This window comes from Folsomia candida, unplaced genomic scaffold (assembly GCF_002217175.1).
Source record: "Folsomia candida strain VU population unplaced genomic scaffold, ASM221717v1 Fcan01_Sc002, whole genome shotgun sequence".
NCBI lineage: Eukaryota > Metazoa > Arthropoda > Collembola > Entomobryomorpha > Isotomidae > Folsomia > Folsomia candida.
In genome coordinates this window covers 6,284,352-6,308,346 of record NW_019091194.1, presented here as the reverse complement: position 1 = coordinate 6,308,346, position 23,995 = coordinate 6,284,352, and the positions used below count along the sequence as shown (strand labels likewise).

General features: G+C 36.9%; 8 protein-coding genes across 14 annotated transcripts; 2 read left to right on the top strand and 6 right to left on the bottom strand.

The window, feature by feature from the left end:
* Nucleotides 1-35: 35 nt before the first annotated feature.
* Nucleotides 36-2,938, bottom strand: LOC110843747 (cell growth regulator with RING finger domain protein 1). The gene is made up of 4 exons (XM_022089777.2): nucleotides 2,668-2,938; nucleotides 2,307-2,606; nucleotides 2,082-2,232; nucleotides 36-2,004 (listed from the first exon to the last, which is right to left on the bottom strand). The coding sequence occupies exons 1-4, from the start codon at nucleotides 2,793-2,795 to the stop codon at nucleotides 1,603-1,605; spliced, it is 981 nt and encodes a 326-aa protein (XP_021945469.1). The 5' UTR covers nucleotides 2,796-2,938; the 3' UTR covers nucleotides 36-1,602.
* Nucleotides 2,938-9,006, top strand: LOC110843746. The gene is made up of 13 exons (XM_035847292.1): nucleotides 2,938-3,053; nucleotides 3,151-3,322; nucleotides 3,405-3,493; nucleotides 3,634-3,794; nucleotides 3,873-4,107; nucleotides 4,193-4,580; nucleotides 4,659-5,023; nucleotides 5,104-5,282; nucleotides 5,360-5,727; nucleotides 7,984-8,086; nucleotides 8,175-8,483; nucleotides 8,598-8,609; nucleotides 8,682-9,006. The coding sequence occupies exons 2-13, from the start codon at nucleotides 3,186-3,188 to the stop codon at nucleotides 8,808-8,810; spliced, it is 2,475 nt and encodes an 824-aa protein (XP_035703185.1). The 5' UTR covers nucleotides 2,938-3,053; nucleotides 3,151-3,185; the 3' UTR covers nucleotides 8,811-9,006.
* A 92-nt stretch (nucleotides 9,007-9,098) lies between these two features.
* Nucleotides 9,099-11,020, bottom strand: LOC118434229. The gene is made up of 5 exons (XM_035847161.1): nucleotides 10,600-11,020; nucleotides 10,337-10,514; nucleotides 9,950-10,266; nucleotides 9,622-9,856; nucleotides 9,099-9,539 (listed from the first exon to the last, which is right to left on the bottom strand). Exons 1-5 carry the CDS (start codon nucleotides 10,854-10,856, stop codon nucleotides 9,099-9,101), a joined length of 1,428 nt encoding a protein of 475 aa, XP_035703054.1. The 5' UTR covers nucleotides 10,857-11,020.
* Nucleotides 11,021-11,108: 88 nt separating this feature from the next.
* Nucleotides 11,109-12,850, bottom strand: LOC110844895. Its single transcript, XM_022091222.2, has 4 exons — nucleotides 12,501-12,850; nucleotides 12,273-12,445; nucleotides 11,607-12,210; nucleotides 11,109-11,534 (listed from the first exon to the last, which is right to left on the bottom strand). Exons 1-4 carry the CDS (start codon nucleotides 12,804-12,806, stop codon nucleotides 11,502-11,504), a joined length of 1,116 nt encoding a protein of 371 aa, XP_021946914.2. The 5' UTR covers nucleotides 12,807-12,850; the 3' UTR covers nucleotides 11,109-11,501.
* Nucleotides 12,851-13,087: 237 nt separating this feature from the next.
* Nucleotides 13,088-16,061, bottom strand: LOC110843292 (DBH-like monooxygenase protein 1). Of its 2 annotated transcripts, none has more exons than XM_022089253.2 (10): nucleotides 15,670-16,056; nucleotides 15,446-15,595; nucleotides 15,229-15,362; nucleotides 15,038-15,146; nucleotides 14,755-14,955; nucleotides 14,534-14,682; nucleotides 14,279-14,457; nucleotides 14,051-14,194; nucleotides 13,783-13,969; nucleotides 13,088-13,660 (listed from the first exon to the last, which is right to left on the bottom strand). In XM_022089253.2, exons 1-10 carry the CDS (start codon nucleotides 15,922-15,924, stop codon nucleotides 13,321-13,323), a joined length of 1,848 nt encoding a protein of 615 aa, XP_021944945.2. In that variant the 5' UTR covers nucleotides 15,925-16,056; the 3' UTR covers nucleotides 13,088-13,320. The 2 variants fall into 2 exon arrangements, with proteins under 2 accessions (XP_021944945.2, XP_035703186.1); XM_035847293.1 differs by having other exon boundaries at nucleotides 13,531-13,660; nucleotides 13,756-13,969; nucleotides 15,670-16,061.
* Nucleotides 16,062-16,149: 88 nt separating this feature from the next.
* Nucleotides 16,150-17,894, bottom strand: LOC110843291 (solute carrier family 35 member G1). 2 transcript variants are annotated; one of them, XM_035847296.1, is made up of 4 exons: nucleotides 17,395-17,894; nucleotides 17,062-17,313; nucleotides 16,615-16,970; nucleotides 16,150-16,552 (listed from the first exon to the last, which is right to left on the bottom strand). In XM_035847296.1, exons 2-4 carry the CDS (start codon nucleotides 17,116-17,118, stop codon nucleotides 16,435-16,437), a joined length of 531 nt encoding a protein of 176 aa, XP_035703189.1. In that variant the 5' UTR covers nucleotides 17,119-17,313; nucleotides 17,395-17,894; the 3' UTR covers nucleotides 16,150-16,434. The 2 variants fall into 2 exon arrangements, with proteins under 2 accessions (XP_035703189.1, XP_021944944.2); XM_022089252.2 differs by having other exon boundaries at nucleotides 17,062-17,894.
* A 251-nt stretch (nucleotides 17,895-18,145) lies between these two features.
* On the bottom strand, nucleotides 18,146-20,033 carry LOC118434654 (reducing polyketide synthase swnK-like). 3 transcript variants are annotated; one of them, XM_035848671.1, is made up of 5 exons: nucleotides 19,698-20,033; nucleotides 19,314-19,615; nucleotides 19,133-19,241; nucleotides 18,656-19,068; nucleotides 18,146-18,569 (listed from the first exon to the last, which is right to left on the bottom strand). In XM_035848671.1, the coding sequence occupies exons 1-5, from the start codon at nucleotides 19,939-19,941 to the stop codon at nucleotides 18,231-18,233; spliced, it is 1,407 nt and encodes a 468-aa protein (XP_035704564.1). In that variant the 5' UTR covers nucleotides 19,942-20,033; the 3' UTR covers nucleotides 18,146-18,230. The 3 variants fall into 3 exon arrangements, with proteins under 3 accessions (XP_035704564.1, XP_035704566.1, XP_035704565.1); XM_035848673.1 differs by having other exon boundaries at nucleotides 18,146-18,566; XM_035848672.1 differs by having other exon boundaries at nucleotides 19,314-19,612.
* A 536-nt stretch (nucleotides 20,034-20,569) lies between these two features.
* Nucleotides 20,570-23,445, top strand: LOC110845065 (aminoacylase-1A). 3 transcript variants are annotated; one of them, XR_004834178.1, is made up of 8 exons: nucleotides 20,570-21,356; nucleotides 21,424-21,537; nucleotides 21,595-21,770; nucleotides 21,845-22,016; nucleotides 22,093-22,239; nucleotides 22,320-22,501; nucleotides 22,556-22,810; nucleotides 22,923-23,059. XR_004834178.1 is itself a non-coding variant. In XM_035848725.1 (8 exons), exons 1-8 carry the CDS (start codon nucleotides 21,158-21,160, stop codon nucleotides 23,131-23,133), a joined length of 1,329 nt encoding a protein of 442 aa, XP_035704618.1. In that variant the 5' UTR covers nucleotides 20,585-21,157; the 3' UTR covers nucleotides 23,134-23,445. The 3 variants fall into 3 exon arrangements, 2 of the variants coding, with proteins under 2 accessions (XP_035704618.1, XP_021947117.2); XM_035848725.1 differs by having other exon boundaries at nucleotides 20,585-21,356; nucleotides 21,703-21,770; nucleotides 22,575-22,810; nucleotides 22,923-23,445; XM_022091425.2 differs by having other exon boundaries at nucleotides 20,587-21,356; nucleotides 22,575-22,810; nucleotides 22,923-23,445.
* The last annotated feature ends 550 nt before the right edge of the window (nucleotides 23,446-23,995 follow it).

The following is a 23,995-nucleotide window of genomic DNA, read 5'->3' as shown; positions in this document are numbered from 1 at the left end:
TATGTGCTCATAAACTCTGTGGTATGCATAATAAGTATAAGTGAAAAAACAAATTCAGTATTTTTATTCAAAACATAACTTATTGATAAAAGTCTAGACACTTACGCACATAAGTACGATTAATCCATAGCAATTGTCAGATATTTTCTTATTCTATAAATAATTATGGGTACACCAGAAGGGTCAAAAATGCGTTTACAAATACTTCTTTTGTCTTTTTGTGTAAATTTTAACTATCAAGTATGGAACTTCAATAGGTAGTTCTTTCCGAGTAGAGATTCTAACGATGGGACCTCCACTTTCACGTGTCGATCGAGGTATTGATCCACATGCCCAGTATTTTGTGGCATTCCAGGTTTCAGACCCTGAGGTTTGCTTATACATATTTATATACATAAAGCTTATTGAGTACTGAAAATCTTACCATGATCCTAACCATAGTTGACTCATTGAATATTTCAGATATCCGAAAATGTATTAAAAGTACAGAAAAAAATTATGAGCAGACCAGTCACGACTATACGAAATATAAAATCTGGTCATGATTTCCAACAAACATTTCTCCCAGTAGAGCAGTTACATGTCACACTATATATTCTAAATCATCTCAAGGATGAGGATGTTGAAACGTATATATAATAATACATATTAACGCATAATTTTATTTTTAACATAATGATTCTAATCCGAACCGAATAATATGGATGACTAATTTCAAATCTAATTTTTTTTCCTGACAGTGCTAAAACGCTTTTGCGAATAGTGCGAGATAAAGTCAAAGATGAGTTTGTGAAGAATCCACTGGACGTACGCTTTAAGGGGATTCATCATTGGGGCGATAAGGTGACTAAATTGCATGTCGTGATGATGATATTAGTATACTTTACAAGCATTTGCATCATTAGGTTAATTAAAATACTTGATATAAGGTCTTATTCGCAAAAATTGATGGGAAAGAAGATTTGGAGCGAGTGAAAAAATTGTCAGAGCTAATAAAAACCGAACTAAAAAAAGCTGGATTTCATCCAGACGGCCTAAGAAACTACACCCCACACATGACATTCGCCATGATGCGTCGAGCGAAAAAAATGTACAGAAAGGTGTGGAGAATATAAGCTATATAACAAATGCATATGCAACACAAAGAGAATGTTAACCTTTTCAAAATTGTCAACAATACAGATCAAAACATTTCCGAAGGAACTATGGGTTAAGGATAAATTTCAAAACTTTGGCCAACAGCGTTTGAATGGGTTTGACTTACTTGAAGCAAGACTGAACAACAAGACAAAGTATTATGTCAAAGTCGCCGAGTATAAGTTTAACAACTAATAATGAAACGTTTTTCGATTTTTTGATAAAAATCCGTACAAGTAATAATGGCACATTATAAATACAATGATCAAATGTCACATTTTAATTGAAACTTTAACCAAAATCGGCCACCGGGTTGTAACTACAAACAAACAAAGTAAATATGTACTAAAAAATGAGTCATCTCAACGTTGTAATAAGTATCTAAACTAGTGTCACATTTGACAACCATGTCCTTTAAACCTTACTATATAATCCTAAGTATAAATGCTTGAACATTATTTTTATTTAGTCTTGATGGTCATGCTCATGAAGATAGCTCTCATTCCTTGTTTTAAAAAAGTAAGTTATTGGCCCCCTGCACATTGGGCAATTGACAACTTTCCCAAAACAATTGGCACACAAACAAACATGTCCACAAGGTACAATTGCCCTGGACACTGGAAAAGTCTGGCATGCTGAGCACATTACGGAACTAAATGGCTGTTGTGTCGACGTCGCCGCTTCATTATCTGCAGACGACGGTGAAGAAACTAATTGTTCTTCGACCTCCACCTCACCAACATCCTCGACATACAGAGGTTGCAGCTTATGGCTTTGTCCATTAGCGAGTTTAATATATTGAGCTAAAATTGCTGTGTTACGCGGAATGAGTTCATGCTTCACATGAAGGACGACGCAAATTCCAACCTATACAAATAATTAATTACTAGCTGGTCTAATTGTAATCAGCGATTGCTAACCACTAATCATTATACTACACTCACAATTGCTGTGGGGCTGAGATTCTCTGGGCGTCCCTGCTTGAGAGATAGGAATATAGCCAAGGGATACTTGTACTGCCCATTTAGTTTGTTCCATTCCATTCTTGCAGGTGCGGTCACGGTTACCTTCACTTCATCTTCAGATTCAATTTTCCTATTTAGCAAACCTCAAGTTTAATTTGACTTGATAAACAATCACTACAAAAATAAACATCTTTCAATATTCACCTTTCAACCCTAATTGTATCGACAATCATCACTTTGTCCTCGTCCATCGGTTCTTCCACATTTTCCCATGACGCTGATCTCACCAGTCCAAACAAATATCTTGCGTCCACTCCCCACAAACATTGTATAGTCTCTGGCTTGTCTTGCTCAGATCTTATCATGCTGAGACGGAATGTAAATTTGTTCACCTCCTTTGTCGAAGAGTCTACGAGTTGAAAAGTGAATGGGAGGGGGGTCGGCGTTTGGTGAAGCTCTTGTCGACGGTGCACATAGAAAAATGGCCAAATGCCGTTCGGCAGCCTATGAATTAATTAATAACGAACAATCAGTACAAGCAACCAAAAAATCTCTAGTCACATACCTTGCAATCCGATATGTTGTAGCGACAAAAAAATAGATAATCACCAGCACGGAGGCAAGGACGGAAAATTTTGCTCCTATTTCCAGCCATAAATCGGCACTACCGGTACCATTATTATGATGAACCATTATTACCGAAACCCCACATACTTCCAACACTAGAGTTTAATTCTTATTTACAAAAGGTCTTATCTAAACGCAAATCCCCGAAAACTCATCCATCAGCAGAAAGAGACAAACAAACTGATTTTTGAGCCTCTGCAGCTGTTTTTGTTGTGGTTGTCAGTTTATTTACACTTTAGCGAGTGAGTCAGATTCACACAATATTTTTCATTCCAGCTACGTGCGTCTTGGTTACCTTTTGTATTTTTAGCTGGGATCTAAAAGGTAGTGCGGTTTGATTGCTTGAATCTTCATAAAACAACAATAATTCGGCACGGTGTACTTTAACAAAAATTGTAAATTGTTGGTTATGCTTCCCAAGTTAATAGTTGAAACATAAAGCAATATGCAGCCTAAATGATGATGGTTCCAGAAGAAAGCTCCAACGCCAACGCTGCTGTCGACCCAAGTAAACCACTCCCATCGCCCGTGTGGAGCAGCGACTTTATATCCGTCTGTGCCAGTACTGTAAATGTGGTCACAAATGATACAGAGTGAGTTTCAGGCGACAACCAGTTAAAAAATGTCCTTTAATTTTGCGATGATACATTTCATTTATGTGTGCAATAATTGCAGATACTGGTTGGAATCTTCGGGTACAGGGCTCAGTTTTGGTGGCACACAACGAGTACCGAGTGGCGTGACTTGGCGAAGCTTGGTGGATGGTAAGGATTTCGAAATAGTGTGATTTTATTAAGTTAATTTTACTTTACCGTTAATATTAAAATTCTCTCCAGCAAACTAATTAAGTAACAGTCGCATAGACAGATAGACAATCGATAATGATTATTTTGCATCCTCCAAGGATGGCTCCAACTCGTGGGGGTGGCGAATGGGTGCGAAGTGCGTGGCATCATTCGTTTGGATCGTTGGCTAGTCCCAGGAGGAGGAAGTCAGCAAATAATGGCGTCCCATGCCGTCCACTCCATCCTCGTTCCCGTCGACCAAAAGTCTCTTTTTACAAAGGTTTTCTTTTCATTATTTAGCAGTACTGCTAAATTCATTTCTGCTAGCGGTATCTAATAATTTGTTTATATTGCATAGAAACTGGATGGCCAGTGGTTATCTGTGGAGGAGTTACTGAGTCTTCAAGCCGAGGGGAAGGTTACTTCAGTTGAAGTTGTGGATACGATTTTGTCTTTGGAGTTGGGCGATTTACGAGGGGCCGCACTAGGAACGGAACTGCATACGAAGGATATTTTTCTCGGCCTCGATCTAATGAAGCAAAAGCGATCCGGACTCGAACTTATCGTTCAGGCTGCACAAATTGGACAGTCTGGTGAAAATCCAATCTGAATTCTAATTCTTATGAATTTTTGGACAAGCAGATTAACTAAATTTAAATATTTATATTTAACTTTTAGAGCAAGAACTTTTATATAGAGATTTTCTTCGATTTACGCTCCCATTTTTAGTAATGGGCCGGAGACAGTTTTCGCGTTTCATGGCCCAGCTAGGTTGGATGGATGAGGGTGTGCTGGGGGAACTGTTTAGAACTTTCGACATGGGAAATCGTGGCGGTATAACGTTCCGTGATTTGACATGCGGTCTGGCTGTCATAGAACCTGGCACTCAGCATGGTGGGCCGCAAGCCGAAATAAGATGCCGTTATATATTTAGATATTTTGATAAGAATAATGATGGACGGCTCGATTTTTCGGAATTTCGAAATATGGTTGCCTCAATTCGAAGAGCGAAAGGCCTGGCTGACGATATCAACTCGATTCAAGATGACGCTGAGAAGAGTGCGGTGTAAGTTAATTTATGTATTTATTAATAAATATTGCGTAGAAAGCTACATTCATAACACTGTATGTCAATTGTTTTCAGCGTATTTGGAGATACAATTTCCGAAACGCTTGGACAAACTGAATTCTTAACAGCTGTGGGACAACTCAAGTTTCGTGGGACGTCACATCTTCTCCGGTCTCCAACCTCGATAGTTGCTTATCTAAAGAAACTTTCAAGTGGTGATGCTGTTAGTGGTAACGGTATTGTTTCTGCTGCCACTCCTCCTCCGACCTATCGGGTAGAAACGAGCACTAGTCAGTCGCAGTCTTTGCTCGGAGACTCTGGCCTTATCATTATGACTGATGTGCAAGCCGATTTACAATCTTATGATGTAGCCACGCATTGTGTTCGTGTTAAGAGATCTGGTACAATTCTGGATATTCACTCGTTGTGGGATATTGAGCGTAATTTATATTTAATTTTTATTAGTTTGTATGAACTTGTAGCTAACTTATGAATTTCACTTAAACATTAAAATATGTAGATAGTGGCTTAGCACCTGATACTCCAGGAAAGAAGATCTTAATCGGTGGAGGAGCAAACCGCATTAAATCCCTCGAAAACTTCAACCAAACTTCAAAACCAAACGAAATGTTAAATGGTTTACGTTATTTTGAAAGACAGATTGTGAATGATCCCACTGGACAGTTAAAACCTAAACCAGTATTTTTACATAATTTTATTTCATAATTTTATGATTTAATTTATTATTTTTATGACATTTATTTTATGACATCCAGGCCTTTGACTGGGGGCTCATTGATAGGGCCTCACTGGCCAGATGTATCATCTCTTTATGTCAACAAGTCACGAAACTATTCATGTCTGAGCCTCGGCTAATTCAACTTTCTTCTCCTGTCTACATTCTTGGTGACCTACATGGAAATTTTCCGTGCCTTTTAAGCTTTGAAAAAGCTTTATGGCGCCTTGGCCCTTCTCTTACTCCTGCCAGCTTTCTCTTCCTTGGGGACTATGTGGACCGAGGAGCGTTTAGTATTGAAGTCATCGCATATCTTTTCTCACATAAGCTTTCGGCCCAACAAAAAATTTTTCTTCTCAGAGGTAATCACGAGATCCGTGAAGTTCAGCAAATGTTTTCATTCTACACGTAAGTTGATACAAGAAATACATATAACAATGCATATTTTAGCAGAGCTGGGAAATTAATGAGTTTCGAGATTAAAAATTAAGATTTGAGATTAAAAATCCCCGAATCAGAGATTAAGATTAAGATTAAAATTATTCTTCCGCTACTAAATTAAATTATTAAGATTAAATTAATCTATTTTTATGACACAGATTAAAGATTAATTAATCTAGATTAATATAATAGTCATTAAGAATTATTTTATTTTATCGCCGTTTTTGGGCCTTTTAAGATGGCCTTATAGATTTGCCAAGATGTCTGTCTGTCCGTCCGTCTGTGCGTCCGTCTGTGCGCACGATAACTCTCTTTAAACACAAGCTATCGACTTGAAATTTTGCATACTTCTTCTTCGGGCAAAAAGTAAGGTTGAGTTCGGAGATGGGCATGATCGGTCAAGTGGTTGACCGGTGGGGGTCATTGGAGTGCGTGGGGTATTGTGCACCAAAATTTCAAAATTGTCGTAGAAAGCTGAAATTTGGTACAGAGGTTGATAATGGTTTCTAATGAAAGAATTGAAAGTAAAATTTCAAAAATTTTCATCTGGAGGGATCCTAGGGGGTGACCCATACCGATTTTTAAAACTCATTCAATCGAGCTGAAATTTGGTTTGGGGGTGGCTAATGGCTACTAACGGAAGAGTATGAATTGAAATTAGACACATTTTCATCTGGACAGACCCATACCTATTTTTCAAAATGGTCATATAGAGGTGAAATTTGGCATGGAAGTTACTTATTGGTCCAAATTGAAGAATATGAATTGAAATTTGACAAATTTTTATCTGGAGTGACCCTATGGGGTGACCCATACCTATTTTTGAAATTCATCAAATCAAGCCGAAAATTGGTAGAGATGTTGGTGATGGATCCTAATTGAACAATATGAATTAAAATAGGAACAATTTTCATCTGGAGGACCTATTGGGTGACCCACACGGATTTATTAAATCATCGTATCAAGTGGAAATTTGCTACATATGCTGTTAATTGATACTAATTATAAGAATATCCCCAACTTGGCCTGACTTGGCTATATCAAGTCTGCCCTGTAGGTTTAAATTGTTTAACGTCCATTTACGATAAAATTTCATGCTAACAAGTATCACCGTGCCGGAATTTAGCTTCTTACGGCAATTTCTGAAAATCGGTATGGGTCACCCTCTCGGTTGAAAAATTTTCCAATTTCAATTCACATTCTACCATTATAAGCCATTATCACGCTACATGCCAAATTTCAGCTTTCTATCACAATTTTGAAATTTTGGTGCATAATACCCCACTCATATAACCCACACTGGTCTAAATCTTTTCTGATAGAACCCATCTTCGAACTTCGAACATCTTGGTCGTTGGATTGCCCAGATACATGTATGTATCAAATTTGGTAAAAATCTGCTAAGTCGTTCGAGAGTTATCGAAAGACAGACAGACGGACAGGTCGATTACATAAGCCCTGGTTTGGGCTAAAAATTATATGCAAATCGTTCACTATAGTCTGGCTTTTAGGTAATAATGCCGTCTTAAAAGGCCCCGCAAAGTTGCTTGAAGTAGGTTTTTATAGTTTACATCGATATTATAATTATATCGTAAATTCTAAAATTTGAGAAAAGTATGAAGTATCGGTGCTTCAAAATTGTTATTCAAAATTATTAAACTTTTATCAGCTAAATTTAAGGCGAATACAATAACTTGTAATACGAGTAAAAATTAGTCTCACCTCAAATGCAACGCGTTTTTAAATTTCAAAAAATAATAACTCTTAATTTTTTTTAATTAAATTAATTTTTTAATGGCAGCAAATTTTTTAATCTTTTTAAAAAATACAGTTTTAAATAACGTTACTTTCAAAAAAGGGAACCTGTCAGAAATTTAGAATTGTTTTGATTTTTAAAAATGGTTCCAGTGTTGAAAGACGATCGTGCGTTGAAATTTAGAGATTTACAAGGAGTCGAGTAACAGATGGCGTGATTTTAATCATAATATAAATCGTGATTAAAATTAAAGTCGAAGATTCAAAGATTAAAAATTAAATTAATTAAATTGACTTGTGAGATTAAGATTAAAATTATTGATTAATACGATCAAATTTCTTGATTAAAATTATGGATTAAGATTAATTATTCTTAATCTTAATCTTAATCTTGATTATTTTAATCTAGATTTTCCCAGCTCTGTATTTTAGGCCGATTTATTATGAGAAACATTTGTATTGCATTAGGGAATGTCTCACCAAATTTGGAGAAGTTCAGGGTATTGAAGTCTGGAATGCTGTGAACGATGCCTTTGATGCTTTGCCGCTAGCCGCAGTGATTGATAAAAAGGTCCACTATAGTAGCGCCATAATTTCAATTTATAAAGAACAATTAAATATTTGACTCTTGTCAAAATTTTAATCTAATGTTTGTTCAGATATTTTGTGCACATGGAGGAATTCCTCCACCATGGATCGGTCACGGAATGGTATCCCCTATAAATTCTATCCCTGTTCCCCTCCCACGTCCAGAGGAACAAAGTAAATTATCGTGGGAGTTAATGTGGAGCGACCCCATTCACACGGATTCCTTGACACCAGAGCAGTTGACAGAATTATCACTAGATCAAGGGTTTGCTGATAACAAACGTCGCGGAACGGGTCATGTTTTTACTTCCCAGGCTCTAGAAGCTTTCTTGCAAAGAAATCATTTTTCTCATGTGATCAGAGCCCATGAGGTTCAACAGGTCAGTCAGGAGTAATAAGTTGTATGTAATGGTTTATACATGAGCATACATACATGTAATGGATTATACATTATATGTATATACATTTCATATATGTTTTAAATTATTTTTCAGGCTGGATTTAAGGTATAAATTTGTTTACTATTGTACATTAATCAGTCGTGACATTCTTGCTTCTTGGGAGTTTTAAATTTCCAGGTCCAACTAGATGGAAAGTTACTGACCGTCTTCTCTTCTTCTAATTACTGCGGTGGTAGCAACGAGGCAGCGTGCATTTTAGCCGACAAATTTAAATTGAGAACAATTCGTATCGACACGACCACGTAAATTTCTAGTCGCTAAAATTTGTAACCACAAGGATTACTATTTCCCAGGAGTTAAAATGTATTTATACAGATATATATTTTTTACAACTGTCACAAAGGTATAATCACCCACTTTTCATACTCAAAATTGTCTTCATATAATTTTCATACAAAAAATTGGTACATAAAATTGTTCGTATACAAAATACCCTTACATATTTATATAAAGTCACTCTGAATTAATTTTTATGAAACAGAAATCTGATGACAAAATTTTCATATACATACATATGTATATTAATTCTTCAAGTCAGGCATCCCAATTCTTTTGAATGTCTTTCGCCATCTCAAGCTTTTCATCATGCAAAATATCTACAGCACTTCCAACGCTTGTCCTCCATCTCGACAAATCTTCTGCTTCTGCCACCAAGTCTTGAACAAAACTTTGAATTTGCGGAGCGTCCCGTAGAATAACTTCCAAGCTCAATTGGCCCATGGACAGTAACGTCACTATTGGTATAATTTCTCCCAATAACTCAGTTCCAGCTTTCCGAACCCCCTCCAAAAAGTCGGAATCCAGCTCATCCTCAGACTCCATGTAGCTAGAAAACTTGTCCATATTGCCAAGAATCTCTCTTGTTTTCAAAATGTCGTCTACCAACTGGTTTGCTACGGCTGCGATAAATTCGGCTTTCTCATCATCCAATTCCAATTCTAAATTTCCAAATCGTTCAGTAAAGATTTTCTTGACCTATGGAAGACACAAGTTCATTCTACCAATTTATTGGACTAGTAGCATTTTTTTAATTTCCATTATTGAGTAGTTTCCGAACCCTTTCAACCACAGATATTTTTTCGTCATTTGATCCAATGTCCCCGTCTTTTGCTTTTGATATTACTTTTGTCATAACAAGCCCAAGTATTTCATCACACACTTTATCCACAAGCAAATCTCTCTGTGATAGGTTTCTTGTCACGTTTTCAACCGTAGGGGAACAAATTAGAGAACCCTCTGAATCCGTAAAAGATTCATCGTCTTCGCCACCTCCAGGAAGTTGTATTTCCACACTTGCATTAAATATGCGAAAATATAAATTATAAAGGTTAGTGCATATGTATAAATTTGGATTTTCGATTCATGCAAAAATATACTTAACTTACGTGCAAAATGACTCCTGAAAATTGCATTTGTTGTCACTACTGACCAAATAATTATAGTCGAAGCCATTGTTTTCGCAATAAGCTTTAAAGGTAGCGTAATCCGACTCCAACTTGCTCCTTTCCTGTAAATACAATTGGAAAGGAACCATCCGCAAAATGGCTCGGAGAGCGTTGGGGGCTGGAACTTGAAGAAGACTTCGTACTGCTCGAGTCACAGCACGAATCCTGTCCAGATCTCGGAGACCCATTTGGTTGAGCGCACAAGCATCAACATTGATAAGCTTCCTACCAGAGATTTTGTTGACGAGGAACATTGACTGAGGGTAAGATACGAATGATAATTATTAATAGTTAACTCGGTAGTGGTCCAAAACATTAAAAACATACTTTGACTTCCGGGAATCCATGTGACCCAATCCATTCAGCAACTTGTTTATCCGTCCAGTAATAAAAATCCGGCAGGTCTGGGTCTATTTTTACCATATTTGCTTTCCTCAATTTTTCTTTTTCCGATGGAGTTACGCAAAGAACAGCTTTGGCTCGACGAATTATTCCTTCAAGGTCTCTGTCATATTAAGTAGTATATATTCTTTACGACAAGCTTGGCTTAATGTTAAATCATTTTCTAAAGAAATATGTCGTAATCTTACTTGTCAGACAATGTATCAATTTTCACTTTTCTCCGAACACTCTTGATCATGAAACGAGTCCAATCTTCTCTGGTTTTTGGTATCGAAAACCACTGTGACCAGTATGCGTAGTGATTATCTCGTGACCATTTTGTTCCATCAGATGGTAACACCGGACAAAATGTTTGACGGACACGGTCACGGCGCTCTTCTCCTTCATCATCTTTTTTGCCATTATTGTTGCTCGTAGATAGGAAGCTTTTGGAATCTTGACTCATATCTCAATGTAAATTTGCTAAAATGGAGACAAAATGATCAAATTCCGAGATGTGGCAGAAATTTCACATTAGTTGTACGCAAAAACAAAACTGATTATAAAGGAAATTTTTATAAACTACTATAAATTTTTTTAGTAAGCTCTTGATTTAAATTGAGGACGTGAATCGAAAAACAACTTGTAAACAAATTTAAATTTAGTGTAGTCATGCAATTTGCACCATGGATATCAAATACGGTACAGAAACTCTAAATTATTATAACTTTTCTTTAACATGGTTTAAAGTTTACTCGCATCTTTTTAAATAATCATACATTTACGAGGTAACAGGTGGAAATGATGTATGTAACGCAAGGACAAGCTTAAAAAATATAAATACTTGAACTTCCTCATGCGCGAGGCAAATTCCTGTAAAATTGGCGATACTCTGGCATAAGTAATGGGAGCATAGACATGAGGTCGTCATGTTTTTCTCTTGAAATAGGAATAGGATGATTGTATTTAACTACAAGAACAAAGGGAGCTAAACATTGACCGTTCCAATGCGGGCGACGACCAATTGGTCCACTGATATGAGGTTGTCTTATTATGTGCTCCGTCCAAAATCCAGGGGCGAAATGTTCTCTTGTAAGAATCAATGAATGAATCAATCAATGTAAGAATGTTCTCTTGTAAGAACCTGTGGCAATAGTATGCATGTTTCAAAAACTAGTAAATGTTACATAGTTTCGGATATAACAGGGCATGTTACCTTCTGCATATCACCACATATCATGACAAATTCAGGGTCATTCTGGCTTCGCAATTCGTCCTGAATAAGCTGATTTCTGGCAATAGCAGCGAAATCGAGATGTACACGCCTTGCGTCCACCGCCACATCAATCTGACGCACGTTATTATTTCTCCGAGCTATTTTAAGTTCCACATCAAGAATGTCACATTTTCGGCAAGTATCAGTGTACGTGTGTCCAATGGTCAAGTTACTATCCCGGAAACATCTTCTATAGACTTGTTCCTTTCTGTGGGCGTCGGCAATCATAGGATGCTTGATAACAAAATCGGCAAACATAGCATCCAAAGTTAGGTCCGGCGACAAGTAGAATTGTCCAAGCTTTGCAGTGCAATAGTGATGCTCATATCTTGGGTATGTGTTAATGTGCGCCATAATTGCGACATTAAGGGCGGCTGGATTAACTGTGTGGTTTGTATGGCGTCCCCTTCCATCGAACACACTGTTGTGACCACGCTCACATTTTTCCTGCATTGATTTTACAACTGCCTCTGAAATTTGGAAAGTATCTTGCCACGTCCTCTTGCAAACCGTTCGCCGTATTCCACCAATCTTTATGTGATATCTGTGTAACAGTTACATTATTGTCTTTCGTTATGAAATTGTGCAGTTTATATGCATGCTCACTCGAATATGTTCCCATTCCCGTTGTGGCCTAGGTTATCCATCAAACCTAAGAGATAGGTTCTCTGCAATTCGTAAGTCCCCATATTATAATACTCTTGAAATAGCTGCAATTTTTCTGGCAGGGTGAGAAGGACGCAACCATTATGTGGGCATCGAGCAGAGCAAACTTTAACCTGAACAGTGCACTTATTATTAATATGTCACTTTAAACAACACTTGAGTTCATACCATTGTCGGCGCATTTTTGCCAGCCCTGGGAATGTTATTGCGAGACACGTAAGGTTCACCTCGATTACGGCGACGTTTTGCTACATTATCTTTCCAAGTCTCTGGACGAAATTGACGTTTTCTGTTCTGGTTAATATTGATAACTTTTTTCTCGGATATGGAGATTATCAGAGTTTGATTTACGGCCATTTTAAGTTTGATAAGCGATAAGCGATAAAGTGCAAAAAATAATGAAAAACGAGTTTTTTTAATATTGAATATTACAAATTTCTGTACCTTTTTTGATATCCATGGTGCAAATTGCATGACTATACTAATTTAAATTAATTTAAATTTGTTTACAAGTTGTTTTTCGATTCACGTCCTCAATTAGTCTCAGGTACATGAAAATATTTCTATAGGGAACTTGCATTTCAATCTCGCAACGCTATCCGAACCTAGGGATTTTCTAAACGCGTGGGCCCTCAAGTTGAGGGCCTCAACCCAATAAATTAAGTATTGACCAAATATTTTAGTTAAATGCTTTTATTTTATTAATATGTTGTATTATCGAATGATTGTCTTTCAATCCACTTAAATTTCAAGTATTTAACACACGATTGTTAACATTTATATCTTCAGTTGCGACCAATTACAATACAGATCTACATATATGTATGTACACAAATATATACACATAAATACTTATATTTGTTATTATTCGATTTCTCGACTTGTTTTCATACGTTCCATGCTTATTACATAATATTGTTCACTTTTACATAAAATATGATTGCATAATATATATAAATTTCCCGAGTAGATGTACAAGCTATTCGACTTAGCTTAACACCATAAAAACCAAAAACGGGATACTTAAAGTTATCTGCAACAGTATGAATGAAACCTTGAATTTATGGCATGCAGAATGACCTCCCTTTCCATCGCATTTGTTGATTGGTACATAGTCCTTTTTTATAACTGGATATTTGGCAATGACATTAAATTTTTTATCTGATGTCACTCCTTGACATACTGCTGTTTGTGGTCCATATTTTGTCATATTTTGGAAATTGTCTCTAAGAGCAGTGGTCCAATTAATCCCTGATACCACTTGACTGTAACGTTTCCCAGCTAATGTGGGTGGTGTTAAAACCATGGGATCATTTTCAGCCTTATCCCTGAAAACGATATGATTATGGTAAAAGTAGAAATAGTTATAATGTTATATATTAAGGTATAAATTAAACTCTTGTGTATTTATGTATGTACATACATATACTAAATCGCTTTATTGTCTCACATTTTCACTTTGTCAATTCCCATAAATTTGAGAAGCTGCTCATGCTCGACACTAGACCCACATCTGTTCAATTCCTTTGTTCGAGGGTAATACATAAGGAAGGCTTGACACATTTCTTCACCGATTCCACGACCCCCAATAACGGTAGATCCGTTCAACCACTTTTCCTTAGTCCCAAATTCGCATTCTATCATAATCATTCCATCAAAATAGGAAACTTCAAAAATTTCTGGATATGCAATACATCATTATATAGGATTTTCCATACCCACAGTAATATGGTCATTCGGTAACACTGTAACGTGTTTCCTCATCATTCTACTCATCTGAAAATTGGTATCGTAATTGCCATCATACCCAATCCAAGGAAGCTCAACACCCTCACGAAAATGACGAATTTTCATTTTTTTCCCTATTAAAATTAGTTATGTATGTACGCCAAAAACAATCGTATCGTGCCTAGTAAATAATGACGTATTTTGGTATTGCCAGTTACCAGAAAGGTGAAAGTGAAGCAGGTACACAAACACTTGAATGCCACTTGTAGGCAATATTTTAGTACAATCCCCAGGACAGTGAGAACTTAGCACATACTTTGCTGAGTTTGGTGGTACAGTTAAGGAGTAAGCACGAGAGGAATTTAATCCCAACTGGAGAAAGCCAATGTCATGTTTTCTACATAAAAGCAGAACCGGAGAAAGTATGTATCTACTAAAATTATGAATTGTATTATTTTTCATTGTTATGTTACCTCAACTGCTGAGTATAGAATAGGTTGAATCCCAGTCTAAACTCCAACCCATTCTCTTTCAAGGGATTATTTATATGAAACATGGTCATGTAATATTGGTCCTTTTGTTCTCCTATCGGAACCCCCAACTCCTCTGGAAAATAGGTCGGCTACAGAGCAAAGTTTGCAAATGTTTAGTGTTCATATTTAAAACTATTAATGCGTTAAAAGAATTCACATACCACTCCCCCCAGTGTCCATTGAAATTCGAAAAATTTGCAATGTTCCGTGGGAAAATACTTGTCTGTGTAGTAGCAATCGTACTCCTGATCCGCATACTGGGAGAAGAACTGATCTGCGGAAGCACCGGATGGAGGTGTGCAACTTAGGACACTTGCATGATGAGCATATTGCTTAGCCTGAGCTTGGAAATATACCTCATACTGTGGACATAGAAGACAAAACAAGTAAACAGTTTATTTCTATTTCTGCAGGGAACGGTCTTATTTAATATCTAGATTTTACCCCAATGACATGGTTTTTTTGCTGGACAGATAACTTATGTATTTTACACGTGTACAACGTTGCATTCGAATTTAACGTCACAGTTTGACCCAAATTAATTGAGGAATGTCTGTGAAGAATACATGTACGAGTGCGTATTTAAATTAGTTGAATGCTGTATAGAAAGCGTTCAAAGACAGTATAAAAGTTACATTGGTGGCGGTGGAGTAACTTTTTTGTCCAAAAGGTTCACAACAATGGCACCGCGATTTGTAGGTTTATGCTGCGTCAAATTTTCTGCAGGCCCTAAAGCACCCCACGCCCAAATAAGTTTTAGTGTATCGTCCTGTTAAACCCAATTCAAAATTGTAAATTTCTAATTTTTATACAATGTGCGTTCCTGTGTATGTATCTTAATTTATGTCGTACCGTAATTTCTACGTCACCATCTTTGTCGCATGTATTCAGCAACCTAGAAAACTTTACGGTCGTATGACTTGAGTTCTTGCTTGAGGCAAGAAGCTTGTAGTCACTCTTGATATCTCTGATTGGCTTCTGGTTCCCAACTCCGTGTCGATCCTTACAACATAAAATAAATATGCTTACCTTATCGCTTAAGAAAACTACTTGTCTTATCGCAGTTCAAGACTCACATCCAAAATAATGGTTCCATTTTGAAGTAACCGTGCCGTGACGATGTCAGCTCCCGACATTGCCCCATTGCGGGACAAGCCCAAACCAATCCAGCCCGAAGTCACATTGCAAGAAAGGTCAAAAACAATCTCTTCGCTTGTCTTGCCTGCAAGGTTCCAATCCACGCTGCAAGTGGGGTCAAGTTGTCTTCCAACAGGCGTCACGTTAGGGATGACAATAAATAGCCACAATAAGCGGAAAGAATTAAGAAACATTTTGAAATTGTGTTTATTTCAATTAGAAGTTGTCTCCTTAATTCCACATAATCTAGTTAAATCTTGTGCGACGTTCCGCAATGTCTTAATGATTACAATCTTGTCGTCGTTAATACATAATTGCCCTTGTGTAGTTTGTCATATTACTAATAAGAATATGTATTTATGCATAATAAAAAATGTCAAGTCATTTATGAAATTTGTCTCGGCTCACCGAGAAACACATCAATATTTATTAACTTGTTATTTATTTTATGAGTGTACACGCATCGCAGAATTATAAAGTCAACTTTATCATGTTATGTGCCATTCCCATTTACGCAATTAAGTAAGTGGGTAAAAGTTTGCATAAATATTTAATACAAGTTCGTGAATGTGCACAACTTATCAAGAAAATTCGATATGAAATGGCATAATCATAAATAGTATCATTGATTAACAATTTGGAAATTGTACAACATGGTTAAATTTTGCGTGTGCACTAGAGGTTTGAGTTTCTTGGTGTCTCACTTATTTTAGAATTAGATAAAATAGATTACGAGCCTTATGTCCTTCTGGGAGTTGAATCAACCATTTACGAAAACCAAGGACAAGAACTCCAACGGTGACGGTGATCCCTCCTACGACGCTACAAGTCAGAATAATTTAGTTAATTTGCATCTCATAAACCATCTTATAAAATGTATCTACCTATACACGTCCGGCACAACGCCAAGTAGCAATCCTTGCCACACAAATCCAAATAGCACATCTAGCGTTCGAAATACCGCAACCATGCTGGCCTGCTCAAACTTTAGACCTAGAACGAGTGACCCTTGGCTTATAAAGCTGAGTACTGCTAAAAGCAGTGCTAGAACCGAGTCCTTCATCTCCTCAGGGAAAATAACGCCATCACCATACCAGACCGACAACAGACCGCACTCCATGGTTCCCCAAACTCCGAAGAAGGTCATCATTACAGAAAAATGAATAGTTCTTAAGTATCGTACCAGCACGAAAGAAATTCCTGTGCAGACCATGCTTGCAAGGGCAAAGGAGATTCCAATCTTTCAAATCAAAATTGGAAAATTTGAATGGGAATTATAATTCATGCATCTATTTTAGTTGCTTTATAGTTTTGAATTATAGGCCGCTCACCAGAGCTTCCCCATCGAAAAACTCCTTTTGGCCAGTAAAAATTGAAGGCCTGGTCATCACACCCACTCCGAGAACGGTAACAATTGCACACAGGATGGGAATAAACCCACATTTTTCTCCCAATACTTTATGAGCCACTAAAGTCACAAATACTGGGGTAATTACCGTGATAACTAAGCTGTCCGCTACTGAGATATACTGAAGGGACAGAAACTGCAGCAAAATGGCTGTGGTGCCGAAAAGCCAGCGACACTGAAGAAAACGAAATAGAAACCCATTAATCATTCAATTACTTAATTAAGTTTATGGATTAGATTTTGATAGTTTCATTACGCATAGTAAAATTGATGTTTTTATTCCCTGTGCATCATGGGGTTTAAACACAGGGGTTTTATTCCAACCCCAAACCTTGATCAAAATTATAAGGCTTGGCCAAAGTATTCCTTGATTATTGACAAAGTTATTTACAGTAAAAAATTAAGTGAAATTGAATTTTATTTTATATAAACTTATATTTTAATTAAAACTTTAATTAAAAGACCTTGAAATCTCCACACGCCAACGAGGAACGGGCTGTAACTCCCAGTGGTCAGTAATTTAACTAGAAACGTGCTTAGCGAGAAGCTTATGCTGGAAATGACAGTGAATACAAGGCCAAGGAAGCGTCGGGGCAATATTTTGTTGGTTTCTGGAGGCTCTTTAACAACCAAAATTGTGGAAATTATGGGTGGAGATGAATTTATTGTGCTTAATTTTGGTTGCATTTTTTTAGATGTACCGTTTTGTGCCTATGAATATTCTAAACACTGATCTAAGATAACCATAAAACTTGGTTTTTCGACGTGATATCCACATATGTATAGCATAAATAAGTAATAAGTAAGTTGATAATCGCATTGTCAGTGTCAATTTGACTTTAACAAATATTAATTTATGTACGTATCAATAACTCGATTCATCCAGATGACGGATGCTCCATTCAATTGTCATTTCATGGAATGAAAAACATGTGTCTTATTAAGTTTTTAAAATGCTCCACATCACGCTCATGTTCGTGATGAATAACGCACGAGGAATTTATTGGTACTTTTTTAAAAGATTCCGTAAACATATTTAATAGTTTAGGCATAAGTTTAAAACGAATAAACGTGGAAAAGTTGTTTGAAAATCTATTCTATTATATCAAGATCAATAGCTTGGACTTCGTAAAGTTGTCCTAGTCCCTTCAGCACGGTCGTCCAGTTCGAGTCTTTGCCATTGATCGTGGACATCCATAACGCTTGCGAAACTTTGTCGTCTCCCAAAATGGTTTTTGCGTCATGTAGCAAAACCGGTCTCGGACCCAGTTCTATAAATACTCGAACCCCCTGTTCCCAAAAAGTGTTCACCGCTGCTGGCAAATTTACCGTGGCTCGAGCATGGTCCATCCAGTATTCGGGTGTAAAGAAATCCCTACTAGACATCACGGTCCCATCAATACCAGAAATATATCCACAACATGAGCTCTGCTTTAATATTACAATTATGTATGTAATGCACTAAAAATGACCTATGCATACATAAATTTTATTTGCATATGCATAATGTTAATTACCTGCACTTCGTTATCATTATAATTCCTAGTCATCACATTTCTCAGTATTTCGTCGTATTTTTCTAAAATACAGTCAATTTGCCTCGAGTGGAACGCCTGTTTCGCATTCAGCCGACACGTCTTGATTCCTTTTTCCTCGCACAACATCTCCAGCATTTTTAAGGACTGGGGTTTACCGGCAATCACGATGTCATTCTCCGAATTGATAACGGCAACGTCCAGCCACATTTCAGAGCTAAATACAACCTTGTCCATCAAATATCTGACTTCTGCTTCACTGGCCTGAACAGCGGTCATGCCTCCCTCTGGGAGAGAATTAATTAGCTTCGCCCGCCCCCCAACAAGTCGGGCACCTTCCTCCACAGTAATTACTCCAGCTGCCACCGCTGCCGCGAAACCACCTGCACTGGGACCTGACAATGCATAAGATTCATAATCTTTGAGTTACTTACTACTGCATATCTTTAGTGATCATACCAAGGACAAAACTGGGTTCAACTCCAAAGCTGCGCCATAGGGCGAGGAGACCAACTTCCAAACAGAATATGGACGTCTGGCTGTACAGAGATGTGTCCAAAAGGTGACCCTTTAGAAAGTTTTTTTTAATTAGTGTTATGTTTGATAGTTTCTATGCATAATTTCACTGTTTAATGCATACCTTTGACCCATACATCACGTCATAAATATGAAGACCGTACTCATTCATTAATATATTTGACGCGCATTGAAAAGCCGAACGAAAAGGTAGCGACGTTTCGTACAATTCCAATCCCATTCCCAGATATTGTGAGCATTGGCCAGTGAACATTAAACCTATTTTCCGCCTTACTCCATTGAAGCCACACAGTTTTGATGAGGGTGACGAATAATTGACAAGTTGTTCATAAATCGACATAAAGTCTAATCCTGTAAAGGTAGCTCGGTAACAGCCTCCGTCTTCATTATCGTCAGGATTGTCTGCTGGGATAATGCATAAAATTAGAGGTAATTTATATTAACTCAGGTGCATATACTATTTAGTGCATGTAGCATATAAACTTACAACATGGAGAAGGAATGCATGGATTTGTAAAAACCAAAAATGCGTTTGGATTAGATGGTGAAATACTGATGCTATTATTTGAAAGAAATTCCGTAGACTTTTGAATAAGCAGATTTAAACTTTGGGCAGAATGAGCTTCACAAGCGAGTAGAATTCCAGAGTGAGGATGTCCAGTGGGAATGAATAGTTTACTTCCTTCTAAACCAAGAAATCTGTGCCATCCAAGAACTCTGAAAGTTTTCATGCTTGATGAATTTGGATTAAATATTGTGTATTTTTACGGAACGAAGAGTTCTCATGGAACGCTTGATGCCATACTAGACTTAATATGATTCGTGTTTGGCTTGATCTACCACAAAATTAAAGTACAAATTTTTGAGCGGTGTAAATATGTATATGTTTTAATGACATTGATATGTGCGAGGTGTTATGAAATGGAAAAAATTCGGGTTTTTTCCTGTTTAAAATGGATCTGCTACTCATCATGAATTCATTGTATTTCATGAATGCTTGCGTAATTGTACTTGGGAGGTCGTGATCTTGTCGGATTCTGATTCAATTATTGATCGCACAAATAAAACACTTTGCCTCATTGTCGTCATTGTAGTTTGTCAGGCTTCAGGAATTAAACATAAGTTTACATGATCATGCTAATTTGAAATTACCATTTTTCAAATACTGGAATATTTCGACACTTTATGATAATATCTGTATTGTATTTATTACGTGCTTGTCTCTTCATTAGCAGGTTTTTGTTTCGCATTATTTAGGCATTTCTTTAGTCTGTGCAAAAAAAGAATTTCAAAATATAGTCAAATACTGGCTGACTCACTTCATTTCAACGGAATTGACATTGCATTTTAATATTTCTCGTAATCATTTGATAATGCTGAAAAACCAATTAGGATACATAGAAAATTACATGTGCAATAAATTAGCCAGGCTATATAGAAAAAATTCTGCTCATCAGTTGAATGGCGAATTTGTCAACTTAAAAACAAATTGGAAATGATACTGTACTGGTTCATGATTTCTTATATCAAAACTATTTGAAGAAATGCCAGATTGTGAATGCATTAATGCCAATTATTCGCATACCTCTTCAAGAAGGACTAATGTTGAATGCTAGAAACCAGAAGATCCAAGTTAAGATTAATTTCATACAGCATCCATACAACTTACATACATACCTACATACGTGATCGATAGTGAGAAAAATATATTTACCATTTCAAACCTTGTATGCGTAATTCCCAATAAATCTGTTCATCAATATTTACCGTGACTAATTTATTTCTATCCTTGCAATAAACATTGATGTGAATAATTTATGGATATTCGCTTGGACGTTTTTTTGTATAATAATTACTCATTTGCATAGCTTCATTCCAGGTGAACAATATCGAAATGTCGGATTGGATTAGCAATCGCGAAATTGATAAAGATTTAATTTTGTTAAGATGAAGCCTACAAGTTCAGTTAGGATTTTACATTTTTGGATTTTATATCTCAGCAGTAACGTCTCAATTCCTGCATGGGCTGAGCCACAGCATCTCAAGACATCTGGAATTAGACCAACAAATCTGCAACATCCTGGAAACAGATTGCATATTTTGCCATTACTACTCTGGTCGAAACGTCCATCATCAGGGGACGACAGTGCGTAAAATTATTTTTATTTTACAAGACCATAGTTGATTTGTACATGTAATTGCTTTGTGAAAAGAGAGGACTACAAAAATTCCAAGCAACTTCACGATTCTGCCTCCAGAAGATCCTTCTGTATCAAGATATCGTGAATATCTCCGAACAAACACATCTCACCCCAACCCAAACTATGGTAAGATAAGTATTGTACATCAAATAAGCTGAAATTAATAATATGTATTCATCGAAGACACTGCTGTGGCCTGGATAAAAGAACAGGCTCAAGCTATTGGAATAGAATACAAAAAAATTGACTTTGATCCCCCGGGTTTGTTTATCATTCGTTTAAAATGGCCAGGATCCGATCCAATGGAACGGTCATCGCTGCTGTTAAATTCTCACATTGACGTGGTACCAGTTGATTCTGTAGGTTTCACTTTCTTTTCTTTTTGGTAGTTTCAACCTAATAAAATATTTACTTTTAATATTACAAATGTCAGTCCAAGTGGACCTATGATGCATTTGCCGCCGTGAAGGATGACAAGGGAAATATATACGGACGTGGTGCACAAGATCGGAAGTCACAGGGTGCACAGTATCTCGAAGCAATTCGGAGACTAAAGATGCGGGGATTTTCACCACGGCGTACGGTTTATGTCACATTTGTTCCTGGTAAAATATATTTAAGTATAATTTCATTTCTTGAAATAAATGATATGGATAAATGCACATACTTTTGCAAATGCAGATGAGGAAGTTGGTGGTGATCGTGGAATGGCGACTTTTCTGAAAGCTTCGGAATTCATGGACATGAATGTTTCTCTAGCACTTGATGAAGGTGCTGCTACAATGGATGATGTATACCCCATTTTCTATGGGGAAAGATCGGTTTTTCGTAAATTGAGAACATATTTTATTTTTATTGTTTGATCGTTTTTGACGTTTGTGTCATCATAACGTCCCAATTTTTGAAAGGGGTTCGGATAACTGCAACCGGTCGTTCATCACACACGGCGATGATGCTGAAGGATAATGCAGCCACCAAATTAAACAAAGCTCTTGGACTGCTCTTTGTTTTCCGAGATGAACAGATTAATGCGTCAAATCCTGATGGGAACATTGAAAATGTGACTTCAATTAACCTATCACAGATCGGAGTATGGAGAAAAAGAACTTAAAATATAATGCAGAAAAAATAAATCCATAAATAGTCTTATCTTCTTCATCAAGGGTGGCACCTCTCCCAACGCAGTACCCTCCGAAATTTGGGCAATTGTGGACATGCGATTGCGACTTCGACCAACTTGGACATTCTCAAATTTGACCAATTTATTAGACTCCATTTGCAATCAGTCTGGCAATGGTGTGAGCTACAAAGTGTTGCTTAATCTCGAGATTAAAGAAGAGTCGAGCTTAAGCGAGTCAGATTTCTGGTGGAGAACGATCCGTAAAAGTTTTGATGAAATGTGAGACACAAATAAGAATATCTAGCTGATTGATTGACTGAATTTAAACATTCCGTTGTAGATTGTTGAATGCCAAATGACGTTTAATTGTTATTGGTTTGCTAAATATTAGGGGATGGAAAATGAAACCACAAATATTTGCTGGAGCCTCCGACGCAAGACATTTGAGAAAAGCTGGAATTCAAGCTTATGGATTTTCTCCCCTGTTATTTACAGAGCAGTTGGGCCATCAAGATAATGAATTTTTGAATGAAAATACGTTTCTCAATGGTATTACAGTTTATGAAAAGCTCATCCCAAAATTGGCGAATGCTCGAGAATAAAATGTCACACCAAGTATTTATTCAAATTGTAAGTACCAAGTTAGTTAATCACTTGTTCACTAGTGACAATTTCTCAAGTCTTGACCAGCTTTATTCATTAAAATATACTACGTCGTAGATAAATTATTATCTTTCAGTCGTCTTTCATCGTATACGCAAATTCTTACTACTTGCTATACCGATAAATACATATCTATGTACAAGTAACACCCTATGAAAATAAGTATATAAATGTATGTAGGTCAAACCCACCTACTTCTGGATTTGCTTGATTTGAATTGATATAAATAAATCAACCCTGCATAACACTCACAGTTCCACGCCAACGTACTCCGTATATATGCATTACCATTCATAGCCCGAGCCAGAAATTATGGAATCGTCATGTTCGTCTGTCATCCTGTATGCATGTACTTATGCATGTTTGGACACACATATGCATATGTACAAGTTTTCAAATTGGAGCATTTCGTTATTAAAAAAAGCTACTACAATAGTGAATAATAAGCTAATGACGAGGAGAAATGACCACTCGAATCATTATATTTGCATGTCAATGGCTAACGAATTTGTCTTTACTACTTTAAAAATCAATATGGAAGTCCCCAAAAGTTTCAGGCCAATGTTCCCCCTGGAAAAAGTGGCTTGCTCGGGCTCGGGCGATATCAAGTCTTCAGTGTAAAATGTGCATTCATACCCCCACTTATAACAGCGCACGAGGATTCATATTTGCCCTGTTTGACTTCCAATGTTTTGTCAACACACGTAAAATGTCTCATACGGAGGACGAGGATGAGTTTGGGTTATAATTTTCTGCTCTATATTATCATAAACACAGTATGCTTTCATTGAGTTTTATGAC